Source organism: Sceloporus undulatus, chromosome 1, assembly GCF_019175285.1.
Source record: "Sceloporus undulatus isolate JIND9_A2432 ecotype Alabama chromosome 1, SceUnd_v1.1, whole genome shotgun sequence".
Classification (NCBI taxonomy): Eukaryota; Metazoa; Chordata; class Lepidosauria; order Squamata; family Phrynosomatidae; genus Sceloporus; species Sceloporus undulatus.
This window is the reverse complement of record NC_056522.1, coordinates 41,254,287-41,276,606: the sequence shown is the minus strand read 5'-3', so window position 1 is coordinate 41,276,606 and position 22,320 is coordinate 41,254,287. Positions and strand designations below refer to the sequence as shown.

Here is a 22,320-nt window from a genome sequence, read left to right as displayed (position 1 = left end):
TGGAAAGTAGCTTAAGAGATGACAGGATTGCCATGTTTAAATATTTGAAGAGATGTCATATTGAGAATGGAGCAAGCTTGTTTGCTCCAGGACATGGAGCAATGGATTCAAACTACAGAAAAACAGATTCCACCTAAACATTAGGAAGAACTTCATGACAGCAAGAGCTGTTGATAGTGCCTTGGAGTTTGATGGAGTCGCCGCCTTTGGAGGGTTTTAAACAGAGGCTGTCAGGAGTACTTTGATTGTTTATTCCTGCGTGGCAGGGGGTTGATTGGACTGGCTGGCCCTTGTGGTCTCTTCCAACTTCTGTGACCAAGAGAGTGGAGGAATTAGCAGCACTCACAGCTAACGATTTCTTTCTAATTTTTCATTGGACAAAGATGGTATCAAGACTTGATACTTCATTTTTACCAAAAGTTATTTCAGCTTTCCATTGCAGCAAAAATTTGTTCTGCCAACTTTCCTACAAAATACTAGTATTCCTTTAGAGAGAACACTGCACTGTCTGGATGCACGGAGAGCACTGGCCTCCTATGTAAAAAAATGGCCTTTTTTTGGAAAAAGCAAGCAAACAAAAAACCCCAAGACTCTTTGTAGGTTATTCTGGAGTCAAGATGTGTGTTCAGATATGGTTTCTAACATTTGCTAAGTGGGTTGTGAAGACACTTATGTTGGCATATGAGTTGGCTTGTCTCCCAGGTGTGCTGGTTTTCAGGCTCATTCTGCTAGAGCATTGTCTGCTTCCATGGCATTTGTGAGTGGTGTTCCATTGCCTGACGTATGTAGAGTGACAACCCTCTACATCCATTTCCCATTAAGAGGCTTGATGTTTGATCCAGAGGAGATGGTTTGTTTGGATGGGCAGTGCTTTCTTCATTATTGGATTGACATGGATCCTGCCTCAGGGTGAGTTAGCTTGCCAGTTGCCCATTTGTTTGATTCACAGAGATTACAAAGAACAGGTTACTTACCTGTAATTCTGGTTCTTTGAGTGACCATCTGTGAATTCATAGTTTGGTTGGATCCCACAATTGTCATAGACTGCTGGCTGCCTCCTGGCATAATTTGTACTTGATAATAGAGAAGCTGACACTTCTTTTGCCTATAGGCAGAATTCTACCAGACTATAACTGGATAAAACATGATCGTCATGTAAGCATTTGTGCACTGGAAATATTGCTTAACACAGAGTTAAATGTAGCCACAGAAAGATTTTGCAGCTCCATTAAACAGTCAGTGAGACTAATATGCTTCTTTATTTCCTCCCCTCACCACTTTCTCCCTCCAGAGGTAGATTGTATTGATGAAGGACTTCTCCAGTTTTGTGCAAACAAACTGAAACTGTTGCATCTTCATGAGTCAGTAAACAAGCTAAATTCTCTGACCATAGAGTCTGGAACAGTACCATCTGATAACGTGAGTAATGGAAAATATGATTTTCTGAAAGAAAATTATGAATCACTCCTTGGTGTGTGTGATTGAGTGATACACACACACACACACACACACACAGAGAGAGAGAGAACAAACACAGAAGAAACTATATGGACAAAGCCATCGTCTTTTAAAAAAATATAAGTGTCCTAAGCAACATTTAATAAAATCTGAAGCTGTTGCCTAAATTGCTGTTGCTGTTTTTTTTTAAAGTGATTGGGGTTTGTGCTATTCTATATCAGGGGAGCCAGATTTCTAATACTACTAATAATAAAGATACCCAAATGCATACTGCTTTAATTTTTGCCCATAATGTGTAGTGAGAGCTTGTTGCTTTATGCGTTTCATAGACAGAAACCAGAACTTGGAAAAATTACCTTTTTGGTCATTCAGCAAGGACTTTGCAGCAGCCACAAAATATGAGCTTCTTCTGGGAGCTGGCCAGAGGATTCTGGGAATTGTAGTGCAAAAGAATAACTTTTCCTAGCTCAGCATATACTGTAAATGTCTGTATGGGGATAAAATGTCATATGTTTCCATATAAGAGATTTCACTGTTATGAGAATCAGCAGTTTGTCAATTCATGCACTAATATACATGCTTTTTGTGTAATGAACATTTTTTTCCTTACCTAAAGTTGGTAAAGTACGGTATGACACAATGAGGTTTCTGTCACAGAAGGCTGTAAATTAAACCTAGTAAAACATTTTAAAGCCTTTTCCTGGTAGTTAGCAGTCAGTTTGATGGGTGTTTTGAGTTGTGCCTATGGATTTAATCAGTATAGTGGCATTGTGTTATTGTTTATTTATGCATGAGATGGGCATTGCAAGAAAAGAATATATTTAAAAAATGGTTTCTCAAGCACCTTTGCTTGAGGTCAAATAGTCAATTATGTATTAAAGTCATGGTTGTTTCAACTGCCAAAGTAATGTGAGGGTATCATATTTTTAAAGGAACTTCAATAAAGTAGCATGTGATACAAAGTGATTGTACTGCAAGTTGTGTCATCCCAGATTCTTCTGTCACATTGTGATGGATAGTCTAGGTCGGAGATGAATCTCAGATTATGCAGCAAAATAGAGTTGCTCAGGTTGGCAAAATGTTTTGTATCAGCCCTGTTAGAAAAACTGTGTGGCATGGAATCTTACATTAGCATTTCTGGGATATATGTAGTTCTTACCGTTAAATGTTTAATTTATTCCTTTTAAGGACCTGGCTAAATTACTCAGATTAGAGGATGAAGAGTTTGCTAGGCTTCAGATGTTACTGGAGAATTACAAGCAACAGAACACCCAACCTTCTGTTCATTTTGCGGATGATAAAGATGGTGTGCTGCCTGTGAAAACTTTCTTGGAATACTTGGATTATGAAAAGGATGTGATTAATGTGAAGAAGCTAGAGGAGAGTGAATACGTGGCTTTAGGTATGAGCCTTTCATGAAGGATACACCCTTGGCTGTGGGATCACCACTATACATTCCCTGTTCTCTAGATGGAGAAGGAGGTATCCAGTGATTAGAGCTGGATATGTTTAAATTAGAGAAGAGAAGACTGAGAGGTTATATGATAGCCATATTTAAATACTTGGAGAGATGCCAAGTGGAAGATGGAGTGAGCTTGTTTTCTGTTGCTTCAGAGTCTAGAACATGAAGCAATAGATTCAAATTTCAAGATAAAAGATTCACGAAAATATTAGAAAGAATTTCTTTATTGTAAGACAGTGAATAGACTGCCTCAGAGGATGGTGGAGTCTCCACCACAGAGACTGGCTAGACATCTTCCAGGAATGATTTTGCTGTGTAGTTCTGCATAGCAGGGGTTTGGTTTAGATGGCACTTGAGGTCCTGTCCAACTCTATGATTCTGTGGTTTAATTTCTAGTACCACCCACTAGGCAAGGGTCACAGAAAACAGAGCTACATTTAGGAATATAATATCTCTAGATCACTCCCAGTTCTTTACTTACCTCACTTAATAACTTGAACATGTAAGCAGGAGCAGGTCCGTGACATGTAGTCCGACCCCTGACATTACAGATGCCATGAAAAGAGCTCTGGTGGCACAGTGGTTAAATGCCTGTACTGCAGCCACTCACTCACAAACCATAAGGTTGTGAGTTCAATACCAGCAAAAGGGCTCAAGCTCGACTCAGGCTTGCATCCTTCCAAGGTCACTAAAATGAGTACCCAGATTGTTGGGGGCAAATAGCTTACAATTTGTAAACCGCTTAGGGAGTGCTTAAGCGCACTGATAAGCGGTATAGAAATGTACTTGCTATTTCTATTGCTATGTTGCACACACATGCACTGTAACACAAGGTACAGGCAGAGGCTGATCCCCCCACAGGCTTGTGTACTATGGGTATGACATTGTAGTCCTTTGTGTTCTGTTACCAGCTTAAACCTAAGCCCTGCGTAGGACTAGAGCAGGAGTGGGCAACTTTTTGGAGTTTGGGATGGCACTGGCCTTCCTGGGAAACCTTGGATGGCTACATCTTCTGCTTGGGCACTTTTAAATGATATTTGACACTCCCCTCCTCATGTACAAAACATTTCAACATTTCTTTCTACATTTTTGAGCCACCAAATATGCCACTGGTGGCTGTATTAGGTCACAGACCAATCTTTCCTCACCCCTGAGCTAGGGAATGTGAAGGGGGAGAAAGAATATGAGACAGAACTTACAAAATTGATGTGCACAACTGTTTTTGTTCACCCTAAAGATTTGATGGATAAGGAGGGAACTACAGTAAAACGTGTGGGAGAGCGGCAACCAGAGGCAAGAGTTAAGGAACAGTATTAAGTAGAATGGTGAAAGACAAGAGCTTAGACTGTCCTGGGGGGATAGAAAAGAAGCACCATGCCCCTCTACTCTCTTGGCGTTCCTTTGAGGGGAAGCCACCACTTTCCCACCTACTGTAGGTATTCAAAAAGGCCAGAATCAGCCCCACAACAGAGAGACTTGAGGGGGTCAGTGCCTCTTTTAGGTTCTCCTGGGGTGGACTAAGTACTTGCCTTCTTCCACTCTGCTCAGAGAAGGGGATGTTTAGCCTGGAGAAGAGAAGATTAAGAGGTGATATGATAGCCGCGGAGCAATGGATGCAAGCTACAGGAAAAGAGGTTCCACCTCAACATTAGGAGGAATTTCCTGACAGTAAGGGCTGTTCAACAGTGGAACAAACACCCTCAAAGTGTAGTGGAGCCTCCTTCCTTAGAGGTCTTTAAACAGAGGCTGGATGGCTATCTGTTGGGGATGCTTTGATTTAGATTTCCTGCATGGCAGGGAGTTGGTTGGACTGGATGGCCCTTGCTGTCTCTTCCAACTCTATGATTCTACTGATGTTGACTAGTGGGTAAGTCAGCCTAGCATTTTTGGGTTGATTTTTTTACTAAAATTTCTGAACTTATACATGACTATATACAATCACCCCTGGCAATATTATTTAGGTCCCAACTAATTTGGCTCAGTCTTAGTTGCTTTTAAGCCTAGGTTACCAATATAATTTTTGATAATAAGGTAAACTAAACTGGACTGTTTCTGTCCATAGGAAGTTTTTTTTTCTGGAAATGTTTACATGGTGAAAGTTCCACAGAAGAAACATGTCAGATACTGGAGTCTGCAGGTTTTAGTCCCCAACTGTTACTGGTGAGTGTGATGTTATCTGTTATGTTTTACTCTTCCTAATCATGACCCAGACCAACATTTTGTCAGCTCTCTGATACTGAGTGCCTGCTGTTTGACAGTTAATATGTATGAGAAATAAGGAGCTGTCTCAGAGTGGAAATGGACGCTTTTGGGGTTGGGAGGGGATGTAAAACATGGCAAATGTGTATAAGAGGGATCTAGAAATGTATAATCAAAAAGAGGGCTTACAAATGTGAAGCAGCAGTTTTAAATAAGAAGTACTTTACGCAGTACATTAATGTCACAGGGAGCTTATTGGGCATATATTGGTAGTTCATGGGCTTCATTGGCCCCCAAGGAGATCTTAGAGGACTACAATTCTTATTTTACTTTTTTTTTTTTTGCTACCAAATGCCCCTAAACACCTACTTGTGATGGGGCAGTTTTGCCATGTTTTTGCCCCTCCCAGCTATTTTATGCTAAGTAGAATCTTTTCTATAACAGGAAGAGACCAAGAAGTCAACTACTGGGCCATTTTATGTAGAAAAGAGGCCTCTCTTGCATTTACAAGTGCCCATGAAGGAAAAAAAATTGGCAAAATTTCCTCATATACACTCTAGGAAAAGTGGGCCCCTGGGCTGCATGTGACTCCCCAGGGCTCTTTTGGTGAGAAAACTTTTTTTTTTGCTGTAAGATACCCAAAAATGATACCTAAGGGGTATGGAGAACATTTCCATTATGTTTGGAGTCTCCTTGGAGCCTCCACCAGGTCAAAATAAAAATTTTCAAAATTTTTCTAAAGAAATTGTTTTGCTTCAAAATGCCTGAAAATGCTCTTTTGGAACCAAGGGAATCCCCCCCCCAAAAAAAAATGCCCCATGTCCTCTGCATGATAATATTTTGTGGGAGCATGTGTGGTAGGGAGAATTGCCCTCCAAGGTTTACTGGAGGGCTAGTGCAGCCCCCTAGCCTTCCACAGATGCCCATCCCTATGTTACAGGGAGTTTGGAGTTAGCTGGGAGCAGAAATATTTTTGGAAAAAATGAGTTTTGTGGATCTTTGGGGAGGGAGAGCAAAAAACCTGGCCTGAGGTTCTGTGTACAAAGCATAGGCTGCCCTTATGAGGCTGAATCTGCACTGCAGAAATAATCCTAGTTGGCAACACTTTAACACTTTCCATATCATTATGCCATGGCAGTTAAGTGGTGTCATACAGGATTAATTCTGCAGTGCGGATGTAGCCTGAGTCTCTCTCTCTGTTTGCGTTTGTCTCCCAGTCCCTTCTTCTCAGTGTGTGGCTTTCGAAGGAGAAAGATATTCTTCATAAAACACAGTCTGTTTGCTGCCTTCATGCTGCACTGTCTCTTCTGAGCAAAATGACAGGTAAGAGGAATTTATAGAATGGAAATTGCTGTTGTTGTTGTGTGGCCTCAAGTAGTTTCCAACTTATGTTGACCCTAAGGCGACCCTATCATGGGGTTTTCTTGGCAGGATTTGTTCAGAGGAGGTTTGCCATTGCCTTCCCCTGAGGCTGAGTGCAAGTGACTTGCCCTAGGGCACCCAGTGAGTTTCATGGCTGAGGTGGGAATCAAACTCTGGTCTCCAGAGTCATAGTCCAACAGCCAAACCACAGAATGGAAATAGTTGGTACATATTTTTTTGAAAGCAGGCTACTGATTTTCCAGATTGTAATTAAAACTGTAAATTGAGATCCAAAACACACTGCAGAAATAATCCAGTTTGAGACCACTTTAACTGCCTTGGATCAGTGCTAGGGAATTCTGGGAACTGTTGTTTTGTGAGACATTTAGTCTTCTGTATGAGAGAGCTCTGGTGCCACAATAAACTACCATTTCCAGGATTCCCTACCACTGAGCCAGGGCAGTTAAAGCTGTCTCAAACTGGATTATTTCTGCTGTGTGTTTTGGACCTTTGTGTGCATTAATCTATTTCAAAATAAATGAAATTATGGTTAATTTAGAAGTTGTTTAATGGTCCTCTGTGGTTATACCAGTGTTTTCATACTTTAAAAGACCAAGTGAATTTCTTACACTTGGTGTACTAGACCTTTCATATGTTACTTTGTACAGTTGAGCTTGCTGTAGAAATTTCTCTCTCAACTTCCCCCCTCCCCCAATTTCTGCTCTCAACCCATTTATCTCAGCTTCTAGATAAAATTATCCTATGAATGGTGATTCCTATTACTACTTACTGTCATATATAAAGCATTTTAAAATTCTGTTTACTTCTTTGTCTTCACCTTCAACTCATTCCAAAACAACAGATCCTGATGGTCACGATTTTACATGGCGTGATACAAACACAGACCTATATTTTGTCTGTTACCTGTAGGAGATCATATGCTGCATAACTGAATACTTAGGCGGTGGGAAATTTAGTCTCATATTGCCTAATCGTCAGGAACAATTTTATATCGCTAGTCAACATTTATGTGGTTTTTTGAGTTTTCTCTTTAGTCCTTAAGGAGTTTTCTGTGTCACCTAATCCCTCACCTACAACTCATGGGATTGAATTTTAAAGTCTCCTATAGTTCCCCTCATCCGTTTCTTCACATTACTGGATGAAATGATGATTCAGCACTGTTTTAAGATGGTATGTGAGAGAGAATATTCATCCAGGGAGAGTTTTTTTTTTCTTTTTAAAAAAGCAAGCAAACAAAAGATTTCTGTGATAAATTTTGGCCGAGATATTTTCCCAATTTTGTCTCAGTGTAAAGTGCTATAAAATATGACAATCCACTGTTGGATGAAAGTGTGCAGAATTCCATTGTTAGTAATGGTAATATCTTCCCTGTTTAACCTCCAGTTGAGATTATGGTAATGCACTGCATAGCCTTTAAAAGCTATCTGAAATTGTGAGGGCACAGTGTAGTTGGCTGCAAAACCAATGACTGGGATTAAGCATATTTCATCAACGCTTCACTGTCTTTACTGGCCTAATCAGTTTCTGGACCCAGTTCAAATTGTTGGTTTTAAAGGAGTTTGCAACTGGGGAGCATGATACCTGGAAACAACTACTGTATACATATTCCAAGAAAATTCTGCTCGGTGTATATCTGCAATCTGTAACAGGGTGGATCTTCATAAGAGAGAAAACCTTTTTACCAGCAATCCCTCACTTGTGAAATATTCTTCCCACAGAAGGCCCCAGTGTCTACTAAAATTCTGTTTTAGTGCTAAGCAAGTCATGCATTATATTTAAAGTCTTATGAAATTTGATTTCACTTTCCCCTGCTATTTTCTAACTTTTTATTTCAAGGCTATTTTTCCTCTGGAATTTTTAAGGTTAATAGTGGCTGCTGCTATGCTTCCAGTTTTCTCTGTGCATTTTGTATTTTTTTTAAGTGCTGCTTTGTGGGATTTTGTATTTTAGAGTTTTAAGTTGTTTTTATATTACATTCTATGTGATTCCCAGAGAATGTTAGGTTAGTAGGTAACTAACTAATATAGAAAATATATGAAGGTAAAATTTTAAAGGAAAATAATATGACTATTTTTTAAGAGATATTGTAGATTTTTAAAACTAAGCTGACTCAGTTATTAAAATCTAAGCCAACTGTAGGAATTTTAATCGTTTAAACGTGGATCAGTGGACCACTGGATCAGAGAGATTGTGCTAGAGATCTGTCACTCATACAATATAGAAGACACAAGAGTTCAGCCTTTGCTATAATACCATACTTTGGTTCTACATTATCAGGTAGGAGCAGCAGTTGGCAGAGACTTAAAAGACACAGCCAGCCTTGTTTTTCCTTTTAGAATTGTCAGGGAGTGCCTTTTCTAACAGTGGCACCAGCATTTGCTGGAGATGTTTGTTGGTGCATGGATTTTAGAAGAGACATTTCCTCACTTTGGAAGCCAGTTCTGTGTGCTTTATTTAAAAACAAAACCACCAACAACCCTCAATCAAGTGATTTTTGTCATAACATTTTAGTTGACTAAACATTGTAGGCTACACATGCTGTGTTTAACCTGCTAGCAGTTTTTAAAAATACAATTTCTTTTCATTTTAAAGTTCTTCATTTGCATATTTCATTTTAGGTTTTCATTAGTTGACAATTTTTTACACCTGATTCTCCCTTCCCCTTTTATTTTAGTTGCAATAGATGAGTCATGGGACTCTCAGTCTGTCTCCCCTTGGTGGCAACAAATGCGTACCGCCTGTATTCAGTCAGAGAATAATGGAGCTGCCTTATTATCTGCTCATGTTGGGCATTCTGTAACAACACAGATAACTGACGGCATAGCAGAGAAAAAGGTAAGTAACTTAGCTTTCTTTCCTCTACCATAAATCAACTGCTGCTCTCTGCCACAAAAAATATATATATTCTGTATGTTGTAAAGGAACTGATTTTAAACTTTTAAACTTTCAGTTGTCTGGAAAATTATGACAACATTTGTTTATCTAGATGTACAAGCGTAAGGCCATGGCTGATTAGTGTGGCTTATGCTATAAACTAGAAAAGTAAAATAAAATTTCTTGATATGCTTATGCATTGCAAACATCATGAGCTGTTTTTAGTTGTGTTGCTTTTCACTAACTTTAATGTTGGGGGAAAAGTGATATATAAATTTAATAAAATAAAATATAACCATTAATTAGGCTCTGATTTGTTCTTGCTCAAATCTTAGACTTTTAGGAAGGTTAGCTTTTGTATCACACTCCTGTCCCATATAAGTAGATTATGTATTTATCTCACCCTTTGTCCAATGAAGTCAAGACCGCATGTACTTATTTTCACATCAATCCTAGGCCAAGAAATTGTGACCTTTTCCTACTTGGCCTGATTTTAACCATAATGCATTACAGTGGGTGTCTTCACAATCACCTTTTGTTACAGAATCCACATAGTATCAGATCTAGGCATTTTATGAAATCATCACCTACACAACTATAAACCATTTCATCAAATACAGCCACTTTTCATGTGTAGTTTTTCTACAACAAACATACAAACAAAAAAATAAAACAATTGGGCTCCCAAAATAAATCCCAATATGCCACTGGTTCAGGTCTTAGTTCATTTTTCTGTGTGTAGTGGTGATGATAAACCAAGACTCAGTAGATCAGTTCCGGGTATTTTCCCCCATTTGGGAGACACTGAAATTTATTGAATTCAGGAAATTAGCCATATGACAAGAAAAGTTTAGTTTTTCTCTGGTCTTATTTATTTTTATTGTGTCTTTTGTTTTATGGCACTGGATGCTAGGGTGTACAGTGACTGTCCATATGGGAGAAATTGTTCCTAGTATATCAACTATTTATAATTGTCTTGTTACATTCTGGTGTGGGCTTGAAAGAGTTACATTAATGCATGTCGAATAGAACAATCAGCATTCCAGACATAAGGGTTCACACACTTCACTGTGAGTTCAGCTGCCTCACTATTGCAAGACACAGGAGAAGGGGAGACCTTTTTTTTTAATGCCAGTGACTTAGTTATTTGCAAATCTGGATAATTAGGCATTGAAAGGATCAAGTCTCAGATTAAAACAGGCTGAAACACACTTGATTCTATGTCCAAAAGCAGTCCTTTTTTGTTGGGACATTTTCATGTCCCAGCATTAATTGGAATTCTTGTTGGAGTCATAAACTCAATGAGAATTTTGTGTGTGTGGGGGGGGGGGGGAGTTGAGCAGTACAACTCATTCATAGCAATTTTTGAAGAAATCCTAATGCATGAGAGTGAAAGGATGGTACTGTATATTGATATTTGTAAAACATCATGGTGTAAATTTTATTGTTAATCCCAACTAGAGTATTCATTCATTCATTCATTTATTATATTTATTTGTATCCCACTCTTTTCCCAGGACTGAGAGTCATTGAGTAGACTCATTGATTCCATGGGACCTTGGTAAATTTTATTCTGGTTGATAATTAACACGTATCTTAGTGGCACATTCCAGACATTTATGATTTAGCTGTAGCTTTCTTTTGAATGTACCATTTGGCAGACAGGATTTGCCTTTGCCTAGTGTAAAATTTCAGTATGCAAAAGCATCTTGTAGCACTTGTGACTAACTGAGCGCAAAGTTGTAGCATAAGCTTTTGTAGCCTGGGTCTGCTTCTCAGATACATGGAGTGAACCTGGTGCCCAGGAAGTAGCTTTATAATCAGACTGTATGTATGGCCATAGAAATGCAAAATTTGTGGAATGTGGTGATGAAGTGACAAGATCAGTTTTAACTGTGGTCTTTGAGGGACAAAGGTAGGTAGAAAGATGTTGCCTGAGGCCAGGATGTGTGGATGGCCATGGGAAAGGTGGAGGGAGTTTTGGAATGTGTGTGTACAAGGTAGGATCCAGAAAGGAGATAAGATAAACTGGACAAGAGCATCCTCTTGAAGCCAATGTGTTAACCAGGGTTACAATATATATAGTGTGTCAGGAAGCCATTGCCTATGAAGGTCTACAAAAGCTTGTGGTACAACTTCTTTTGATCCATTAGTCTCAAAGATGCTACATGATCCCTTCACATATATTCTAGACTAACAGGGCTATGTCTCTGAATAGTATAAAATAGTCCAAGATAACTTGGACTTGGATTTCTTCTTCTAAGTCTCATGAAGAATGGATAATCTTCTCTGTTAGTTTTCCCATATAACTGTAGGTGGTGATGCAGATCCTTGGGAAGCACTGTCGCTCGATACAGAATACTGGAAGCTTCTGCTGAAACAGTTAGAAGATTGCTTAATCCTTCAGACACTCCTGAACAGTAAAGTGAGCAAGAAGACATGTCAGCCTTCATCTCTGCAGGCTGAGACACTTGGCAGACTCTCTGTGAAGAAGCTGCTTGAAGGAGGAAAAGGTGATCTTGCTGGAAGATCTTTGCTTTGATCCAAATATCCATGAGTAGAGTTTCTCTTGTGGAATGGGAGGGAGGTAGTTTTCATTTATCATTCCTTCCCTGCAAGCACTTGTTTCCCTGAACTATTTCTCCAGGAGGATCTTCCAGAACATTGTGAAATATGATGCAGGGAGTTGGGGGACATTACTTCAATTTCCATTACTGGGCACCTCTGTTTGAGTGCTTTTTGCAAATGGAAGGATGCCTTGTTGACAAAACAGCTGTACTAGCTAGAGCCCCATGTTTTTAGTTTTTATCCTTGCTGAAGACCATATTCTGTGACATATTGCCACTCTATCTGAATTTTGAGGCTGTCCTATTGGATCTTTTTCCAGGTAAGGGTTGTGATAGCATATCTAGCTCTATTACACATTGTGGTTATTAAGAGGTAAAGCATCATTGCCCATTGAATCAAATGAAAATTTTTGTATACCTTTGATCTGGTCATAGTGTATACTTCCAACCAAACAGTCTTGAAACTTCAATAGCCCGTGGTGTCAAAAGTTACAAGTGTTTACATATACATCTATCAGGGATTATATGTATTCTTATTCATTGTTATACTCCAAGTTCTTTAACTAGCACAGTGCATCTCCGTTATCTAATGATGTGACTAGCAGCTTTTTCTTTCACTGGGCCAGGAACTGGTTTCATATTTGTGCTCATTGGCTCCAGTTTCTTTCCTGGAGACTCATCAGGAACTGGTATCCAGTTGCTCAGGGACTGGGTGCAGTCCATGGACCACCACTTTTGAGTGGTATTGAACTCATAAATGCTACCTGTGTATATTAACGAGCTTGGGTCAAATTAATGAGTAAGAATAAATATGAACTATAATAATCAATAAACGATGTGAACTACACATGTAAAAAAAGTTAACTTTGGCCAGTTACAGACCGCCTAAAAGCGGCGGTCTGCTGGCGCTGCTGGTTGCTCCGCGAGGGAGCCACAGCAGCCAAACCGCGTGACTCCTTTGCGGAGCAAATAAGAAGCTCCAAAATGGCGCTTCTTCCCGCGGCGCGGTTATGACGCCGCGAGGCGCCAATTGCACACTCGCAGCATCATAAGCGCCACGCGATGTGCGGACGCTATGCGTCCGACACGTAATAATGGCGGCGCCTGTGTGTATAGGGCACCACCATTATTACGCCCCCCGTCATGTGATAGGGGTGAGGCCGGTGTGGACGCTAGGTCCCCGGCCAACCCCTAGCACGTGATGGTGGCGCCTCAAGAGCCCGTGTGTAACAGGCCTTTGAGATTATAATGCACAGGCATTTGTGCATTTAGTCTGAATTGATAAGAAAACTATTCAACATTCCAGTAAACATGAAACTGAAATAGACCCACTTGTACAAACCCTATTCCTTGGCTTTCACCAACACCTCATCCACGTTTCTCACATTTTCTTTTTCTTTTCAAAGTCATTTAAACTACCCCATCTGCAGTTTGCTGCTTCATGCTATAGAATTTGCCTACAAGCCTTTTCACCATGATGATAGATTAGAGCCAAATAACAGAAGATGTTGCATTAGTTCTGATATCTGTATCAGGAAGCAAAATAAATTCTGGTGATGTGGAAGAAAGCTGCATCAAGATGTGCAAATAAGAATTTAAAATGTTAATTAACTTTTTACAACAAAGAATAAAAAAGGTATATATATTCTGTTAGTCTTATTGTTAACAAAGCAATTTCAGGTTTAGTATGGTTAAATCTGATAATAAGATTAGTGTCAGTAGGTGATGTGAGATGCATCTACAGGGGAGAAGACTGATAAATAGAGGATTGACTTTTTTCTTGTCCAGGGGCAGTGCATGTTAAAATTGTCTCAAGCAACACTCACAAAAATGTTTTATTAAACATAAACATTAGGATTATAAGCCACCTGTTTCTCTGTGTGTAAATACAATAAACAGAATACTGGGACATATGATTAAGTTGATTTGAATATGACACTGGTATCTGAATTTCTAGGGTTGAAAGTCTTAACAGGCTAGATTAGATAGAGGCCAGGAGCATCCACAGCAACTTATTTATAACATATGTACACCTGATAGGTGAAATTCTCCTTCCCATTTGCAGGAAGATACTAGATAATCAAACTAGCCCAAGGCGAGAGAGTTCAACCTGAGACAGGCATTTGATATGTTCTTATAAAGGCAAGCAAGTTTGTGCTTTGTTAGTATTCTGGAGAAACCAGCCAAAACAATTGGAAGTAATTCCTGGGTTACCAGAACAGAAGCTTTGCTGTGTTCTATGTGCATAACCACCTCCCTCTGCATATGTGATGAATCTATAAATATTGATTTCAGCACTTTTAGTTGCTTGGGAAAGTGTTGAGACTTCTTTTCCATATATGTCATCCTGGGATGACATGCTGGGCCAGTTTATAGATTCAGCTGAATCAAATGTTTATTCTTCACCTGGATTCTCTTACTTCAGGCTGCATGTGTGTAACTGCACATGCAAATGTAACCCCATTTTAAAAATAAACAACACACATAGCTCTGCATGTCTTTCTTTTTTTAAAAAAAAAAAGTTATGGAAAGTGCTCAGTCCAATCTCTCAAATGTGGCATTTTACTGTTTGCTTTTCCCATGAAATGTATAAGCCCTTGACTGCAACTTCAAATGATACCTTCCAAGATTGTTCTGACCCTAGGATTTTTTTCAGAGGAATAAAAAAACCCCTATAATTGAAACTAGATTACCTTTTCATTTGTTTCAGGAGGTATTGCTGACAGTGTAGCAAAATGGGTCTTCAAACAAGACCTCAGCCTTCACTTACTCAGACTGGGTCGGAAAAGAGAAGAAACCGAAAGTGAGGAAGACGTGCCTCAGTCTTGCAGCAGTTTTCTGCTTGAGAGTGAAGAAGATCAGACAGGATTGGAAACAATACTAGGTAAAGATGCAGAACATACATGTGAATGAAAAGCTGCTGGAAGAACAAAATAAATTGAATAGTTTCCAGTTGAAAAAGAATAAACACTTGAAAAACAGTACTTACGATCCTTCATAATTTCTTTTTAGGCTTACTGCATTTAGCATATCAGCAATTTCCATGTAGTCTGGAGACAGATGTACTCCATGCCCATTGCTGTTGGGAGTATGTTGTGCAATGGAACAAAGACCCAGAGGTAATGAAGCATTTAACTTTCTTATGTCTCATGTTTCCTACTTTACAGATTGGTGTGTGAAAAGGAAACAATCCCTCCCATACTTTTGCTCCCAGCAACTTTTAAGTTAAAACAAAGTGTGTGGTAGAGGAACACTTCGTTTTAAAACTAAAGCCCTCTTAGAATACTCCCCAAAACACAGTTCTGCTGAAAAACAAGGTCTGTGATTCTTATAAACCTTGTTTTAAAGTAAAATTGTGGATCATTTTTATCATTGATGCAGTTATAAATTTTGTGAGGGCTGCAAGCACTAGGTTCCTATTAGTACATTCAGTTCAGCTGTCCTATTTATTAAAATTGGGATGAAGTACTGTGTTAAATTATGTATTTTGAAGACTGAAGTAGATTAGAGTGTCTGACCAGAGAGCTGGGTCTCTGGATTTTAGGGGGTTATTCATTGCAAATACCTTCTTCATACAACCAGCGGGGAGACTGGACATCACCAGATGCAATACAAAAATAGGATACATTGTATAATTGGAAGTAGAAAATGGAGAAGCTCTGTTATTGTGGTCAAAACTAGACCAGGTACAGACTGTGGTACAGATCATGAACTGCTTATATAAAAAATTAGAGCAAAGCTGAAAAAAAAAAGCAAAAAAGTAATCATACCAAAAAATGATCTGAACAATATTTCAACAGAATTTACAGACAATGTAAGAAATAGATTTGTACTATTAAACATAATTGACCAGGAAGCACAATAGCTAATGATGTGCACCAACAATTTGCAGAAGAAAATCAGTGTTTGTTTTATAAACTGTAGCAGAGCATTTGACTGTATAGACCACAAAAAGCTATGGATTGCATTTAAAGACATGGGAATGCCACTACATTTGTTAGTTATAATGAGAAAACTAAGGACAAGAGGCTATTGTTAGAACAGAATATAGAAAAACAGACTGGTTCCCAATTGGCAAAGGGGTCAGACAAGGCTGTATTCTGTCTCCTTATTTGCCCAACTTGTATGCAGAAAATAACATACAAAGAACAGGTTTAGACACAGTGAAAGGAGGAGTGAAGATAGGAGGAGAGAATATCAACAATTTAAGATATGTAGTCAATAGCACACTACTAGCTGAAAACATCATAGACTTCAAACAATTACTAAGCCAAAGAAGAAAGTGCAAAGGAAGGCTTACTGCTGAACATAAAACAAAAATAATGACCACAGAGAAACTGCATAAATTCAGCCTAGACAGATGAGGAAATTGAAATAGTTAATGTACAGATGTGAGAGCTGTACAAGGAAGCAAGTGGATAATAAGAAAATCAGCTCATTTGCGATGTGGTGCTGGAGAAGAGTGCTGAGAATACCATGGACAGCTAAAAAGACAAAACAAATGGGTCCTTGGACAGTTCAAGCCTGAACTCTCCCTGAAAGACAAGATGATCAAATTGAAGATGCTGTACTTTAGCCACATCATGAGAAGGCATGACTCATTAGAAAATTCAATAATGCTAGGAAAGGTAGAAGATAGTCAGAAGTGAGAAAGACCACACGCCAGATAGATAGACCCTAATCAGGGAGGTCGGAGGCCTGAATCTACGGGACCTAAGCAGAGCAGTGGGGGATAGGGTGTCTTGCAGATGTCTCATTCACAGGGTTGCCATGAGTCAAGGTCGACTCGAGGACATTTAGCAACAACAAATAACATGTTACAATACAAATACAGTGGTACCTCGGGTTACGAAATTAATTCGTTCCGCGGCTAATTTCGTAACCCGAAAAACCTTCGTAACCCGAATTGCCATAGGCGCTAATGGAAAAAAAGCCGCGGCTCTGCCGCGGCTCCATTTAAAACAGCGCCGGGGTTTTTTCGTAACCCGAAAAAACCTTCGTAAGCCGAAACAATAAATCCCTATGGGATTTTTTCGTATCCCAAAAAATTCGTAAGCTGGGTAATTCGTATCCCGGGGTACCACTGTATTGTATATTGCAAATAATATTGTAGAAATTTTTCTATTGTAGGATAATAATAAAAAAAGAATCACCAATACTCCAAATCTCTGGGAATAATACATACAGTGCACCCCGCGTTATATGCAGGTGCGCCTTATGTGACTTCCAGCATACGGTGGAAGCCTGCCGGAAGAAGCCGTGCCGCCCACTGGAAAAAATAATAGCACGCACCCATGGTGCATATGCTGTGGGCTGCCGCGGGCACAACCCCATTATCTTTAATGGGGCTTGAGCATCCGTGGAATTTCCCTTACATGGGGTGGGGAGGATCCAGAACGGATTCCCCCGCGTAAGGGAAGGGACCACTATCACTGTTTCATTTTTCACCATCTGTTTTTAAAGCTAGAAATTATGTTCCATTGCGTGTTTTCGTGTTCCATTTTAATGGCATACCTGTTCTCACAGACTTTGCAGGGAAATAGCCAATCATCTGTGCAGGGTTTTCTATCTGATTTTTTTTTCAAAGGCAAAGCTATTAAAAAAGGACAGAACTTTCCCCTGTGCTAATAGAATTCTTCTTGGGTGTTTGTTTTAAATAAGGTGGCACTTCTCTTCCTTTATGTATGTGCTTCATCCTGCAGCATATAGTATTCAGGGCTCTTGGGTATTAAAAACTCTGTAATTGATACATGATAAGAGTCCAAGATGTTTAACTAAAGCCTCAAAGTATTTAACAGTTATCTTAGTATGCACTGATGTTCAGCTTATTTGCTTCACTTCAATGATCAATTCTAACATTTCTATTTCTGTCTATCTTTTAATCTTTGAATACAAGGAAGCACATTTTCTCATCAGATCTATAGAACATCTCACATGTATCGACAATGCTCATATTCAACATGGTAAGTACCAAAAGGGCTCTTAAATGTTTCAGTGCAACAAGATGAGTGTGCATAGATTGTGTTTAGCTAGATTTCCTGGGATCTGAATAATCTTTGGAGGTTTCCACGCAAAAAACATTGTCAGAAGGTATTGTTATTGTTCACAAGAAATCCAATTCTATAAAAAGTAGCAAAAAGACAGTCCACACTCATTTCAATTGAAGCGATTTTCATGAGGGAAGCACTTTTTAATAGGTCTAAACTTCAGAGGTGAGGGGAGACCTGAATATGATTCAGACTACCAGAATACCACTCTCATTCTTTTGCAAAGTTGTGGTTTTGCTCATTGACTATTCAAACAGTTTTCCATTCCCTTTTAAAACAGTGTTAATAGAACTGACTGATTGCCTTTCTGTCTGTCTCTTACATCTTCCATTTCTCACAAGGACTCAGGTGACTCATAACAAAATTAACTAACTTGATACAGATAAAAACAAAAAAATTACAATATCAAAACAGTTACAACAGTTACATTCCTCAAACAGGAGAGGCAGGATACAAATAAATATATTATTATTATTATTGCCACCAAAACAGTTACACAAATTACAATATTAAGATACAGATGATTTAAAAATAATTTAATGACACATCAGTTGCAAAGTGTAACATCCCCTTATTAAAAATGGGAAAGGATTGATCTCATTCTGATGAAATTAAGGTTCTTTTGTGGAGCAGTAATATTAACATGTTCAAACATTACCTGCCCAACACATTTGCTTAATTTGGGGGGGGGGGGGGGGGGGGGCACAGATGCAATTTTTTTTACCTAACTCTGCTCTGGAGCTTAAATTCATGTAATTGTTGCAGGAATTGCATTGATGATGTGGAACACATTCATAGTGAAAAGGCTTTCTGCTGCTACCTACTTAATGGACAAGGTAATGGTTACAGTTTCTCATTCTTTTTAGCAAAGTTGGGAGAACATTGTGGTTTAAACCAGAATCGTCCCTCAGTTAAATCTTAGTTTTACCAGGTCACTTAGCTTGCTTCTAAGTATATTTCCATGTGAATAAACAGTTTTGAAGAGGAAAAAAAATGCACTTTTCAGATAAGGTACATGCACATTGTAGCAGATACTTTCTTACAAGTAGCAAGTACTTTTTAATGTTTTTCTTCTTGGTGTAATGCCATACAATGACAAGTTACTCTCAACATATGGAAGAGTAGCTGGGTCAAACTAAAAATTAAAGTATTGTGAGATACATGTTTATTTTAATGAAATGTTAAATTGCATTTCTAAAATTGTTATTTTAAATATACACATACCTTTTTTTAAAAAAAATGTCTAGCTGCATCTGGATATTTTGCTTCTGGAATTTTGGCTGGAGTTAGATGCTCGTGCCAACAGTCACTAACAAGGAACACATTTACCTCAAACAGAAAGGACACAATGTCTGGCATTCTGTTAACACACGTCCCAGCAGAAGGCAAATGTGTGTGAATTTTGGTCATTCAGAGGGAGGAATTCAACACCGGCTTGTGCAACAACCCCACCTTCTTTGAACCCAGTTGTCTGTTGCTGTGGACCAATGCAGGATAGCGGCCATTGTTGGGTTGGTGAAAAGAAAACTCAACTAGAATGGAAGCTTGAAGAATGAATTGATTTTTCCTCTGCTTTGCGGGTTTCATAGGAAATGGCAGCGGAGCAAAAGGGAGGGAGGAGATCTTTACATTGATTGGTGGTAGCATACCAGTATGTTGTGTTCACTGTTTTTTTGTTACACAGCTTCTTACTAAGAAAACCTTTCTGTAATAGGTTGGAAAAGCACCAAAGGACAGATTGTGCAGAAGGGTAAGTAGTTTCTTTACTGCTATATTTTATTGAAGGGAATGTGTAAGAATGACATATCTGGTGGCATTTGTAGCCCATTTTAGACATGGCCAACATGGGTGGAATAAACATGTGAAGATGGGGAGTGGTATTCTCCGTGTGATTTGACACAACAGGAGACTGCCCTCTTCAGACAATGTGCAGAGGGCAACAATAACAGGGACTGAGGAGGGTGGAACTGCTGTATTCTTTCTTCTTGCTTCTTTTAACTACATTGTTAATGCCTAACTTCACAGATTATGTTAACTTGAAAAAGGGAATTCCTTCCAGTTCCAATTATGATAGTAGTTCTGGCCTGCGTAAAGTACTGCTGGCTATCAGTCCTGCCCAGTTACAGTATTTAACCAAAGGTCAAATTTATGATAAAAAGTTAGCTTTCATGAAACCAAAGTGACTATGAACAATTCTGTATCTCTGCCTAAGTAACTTATTTGGCTTTTGTCAGAATAATTACTAATACTAATGTAACCATTTAATTCTAAAGCCAAGCAGAATTGATGGCCAGTAATGTGTTCAAATCCAAACATTTTCATTTTGCACATTCTGTTTTTTAATCACCAGAAAATTTTAATCTATTTATAATCTCTTTACAGTATGTATTGCATAGATATTAATTGAAGTGCAAATTTAATGATCTTTAGAATAGTTTTAAAAATATGTGCAATTAACCATGGTGGTTAATTTGTTGCTTTTCCTATGAAAATTTATTTCATCCAGAAACCCAGAAATGTTTAAAACTTTATTCAGGAGGGGAAATGGCTTATTTATTTATTTATTTGTCATATAGGATGTAGGGATGAGTGATACTGCACTGACATCTTTTCTTGGTTCTTGCTCGGATCTTCTTCAGACTCTTATGGAGGTAAACCTCAGCACCCCAGTTTTATACCTCACATTGTTTTTAATAGGTTAATAAAGTGTGCTGTATAAGCGTGCTGTGAAACTGAATGTGTCTGCAACATAGACAAAATGTAAAGTTTTATACAGCCTAGGATCCTTATGTCTCTTTATAAAGATCCTTGAACATCATTCTTGAAAGGCAAGGGCAAGAATAATATAAGCATTTTCAGCTAAATAGAGTCTAGAGTGCATTTAATTTTTAAAAATTTGAAACATGCTACTTTGGCATGACATTCTTCTTTCTTTTGCATCTTTCATAACGAAAACCTTTTGTCTTCGCAAAATATTGGAAAGGGGGAAATCAAAATTTACAGGAAGTATGGGTAATCAAGGTGAACAAATTACTGGTGATGGATAAGATAACTATGGCAACTAATGGCAAAACAGAACAAAAATTTCAAAGAAAATGGGAAAAAGAACAAATTATGGAACTAAGGTCAGCTACAGAAAAGTAGCTGTCTCCCCTCTTGTCAAGAGAAAAAGGAATAACTAAATTAAGTTACAGTTACTATATGGGATGGTGAGCAAGGCCCAATTAAGGAAGATAATAGAAGTGACAATGTTATATTACCGTGTACAGTATACGATAACTGTGCGTTAATTTTATCGATAAACAATGTCATGTTAATTTTTTTGTTATATGTATGTATGTCTAATATGTATATTATGTGTTTATAATAATAAAAAAAGTAAAATAATAATAATGAAAACCTTTGAAAAAGCTTTGGATGTGATAAATTCACAAACTAAATTACTGTTTCAAACATGCCAGTACTTCTTTCTGCTTTACTACTCTAGGCTGATGTACGGAGTGATGAGATGCAACCTCCTGTGCTGGACACAGAAGATGCCTGGGTGTCTGTTGAAGGACAGATCTCCTTAGTGGAACTAGCCCTTGAGCAGAAACACATCCATTACCCCCTTGTTCAACACCAGTCTGTACTCTGCACTGTCCTCTATGCAATCATGAAGTTTTCCCTAAAGAGTGTGAAGCCCCTCTCTCTCTTTGACAGCAAGGTATGTCTGCATAAGAGTGATTATGAATTCTTGCCCGCACTGAGAACAGTCAGCCCTATGAAATGTATTTTTTATGTATTTAGGACAAAGGTTGGAAGACTACATTTCAAATCCATCTTTGTCAGGTGCTTCAAGATTCTTTTCCTCATTGCTGCCCCTTGTGACTCTTGAAATAATGAATTGCAGCTTTAAGGGAAAGTCACAAATATTCCATGAAGACTTTAGCCAGCCCTTGTGGGGGTTCTTTTGTTCCTGTGTTTTGTATAGCTTACTGTGCATTCAAAGCTGTTTCACCTTTGAAGGTTTTAAGTAGAAAACAATACTGAAATTACAATAAATTACACATGACCATTTTTTATGCTTGGTGTATATATGAATGTTGGGAGGCTTCCCACTTCTTCCATAATTTCAATTTTATAGAATGTGATAATTTTCTCCTTCATAGTTGGTTTAACTTTGAAAACTGTTCCATCTTACAGTGGAAATAAAATGTGTACCTAAGAATCATGATTAATTTTAATGAGAGATGGTGGTGTATACACTGAATAAACAGCAACAAAAATATCACAAGAAAGAGAGATGGTGGTGTATACACTGAATAAACAGCAACAAAAATATCACAAG

At 38.5% G+C, this 22,320-nt stretch overlaps 1 protein-coding gene across 2 annotated transcripts in view; it reads left to right on the top strand.

Annotated features, from left to right (window-relative positions):
- RAB3GAP2 (RAB3 GTPase activating non-catalytic protein subunit 2) overlaps positions 1 to 22,320 on the top strand; it is a 53,430-nt gene that overhangs the window by 28,612 nt on the left and 2,498 nt on the right. For both annotated transcript variants that reach the window (XM_042446313.1, XM_042446314.1), the window contains 13 exons: positions 1,292 to 1,419; positions 2,647 to 2,860; positions 4,983 to 5,080; positions 6,337 to 6,442; positions 9,177 to 9,337; positions 11,673 to 11,889; positions 14,654 to 14,827; positions 14,956 to 15,062; positions 17,840 to 17,906; positions 18,756 to 18,826; positions 19,705 to 19,740; positions 20,567 to 20,641; positions 21,478 to 21,696. In XM_042446313.1, the coding sequence (XP_042302247.1) occupies positions 1,292 to 1,419; positions 2,647 to 2,860; positions 4,983 to 5,080; positions 6,337 to 6,442; positions 9,177 to 9,337; positions 11,673 to 11,889; positions 14,654 to 14,827; positions 14,956 to 15,062; positions 17,840 to 17,906; positions 18,756 to 18,826; positions 19,705 to 19,740; positions 20,567 to 20,641; positions 21,478 to 21,696 (1,673 nt within the window). The remainder of the gene's footprint in view (positions 1 to 1,291; positions 1,420 to 2,646; positions 2,861 to 4,982; positions 5,081 to 6,336; positions 6,443 to 9,176; positions 9,338 to 11,672; positions 11,890 to 14,653; positions 14,828 to 14,955; positions 15,063 to 17,839; positions 17,907 to 18,755; positions 18,827 to 19,704; positions 19,741 to 20,566; positions 20,642 to 21,477; positions 21,697 to 22,320) is intronic.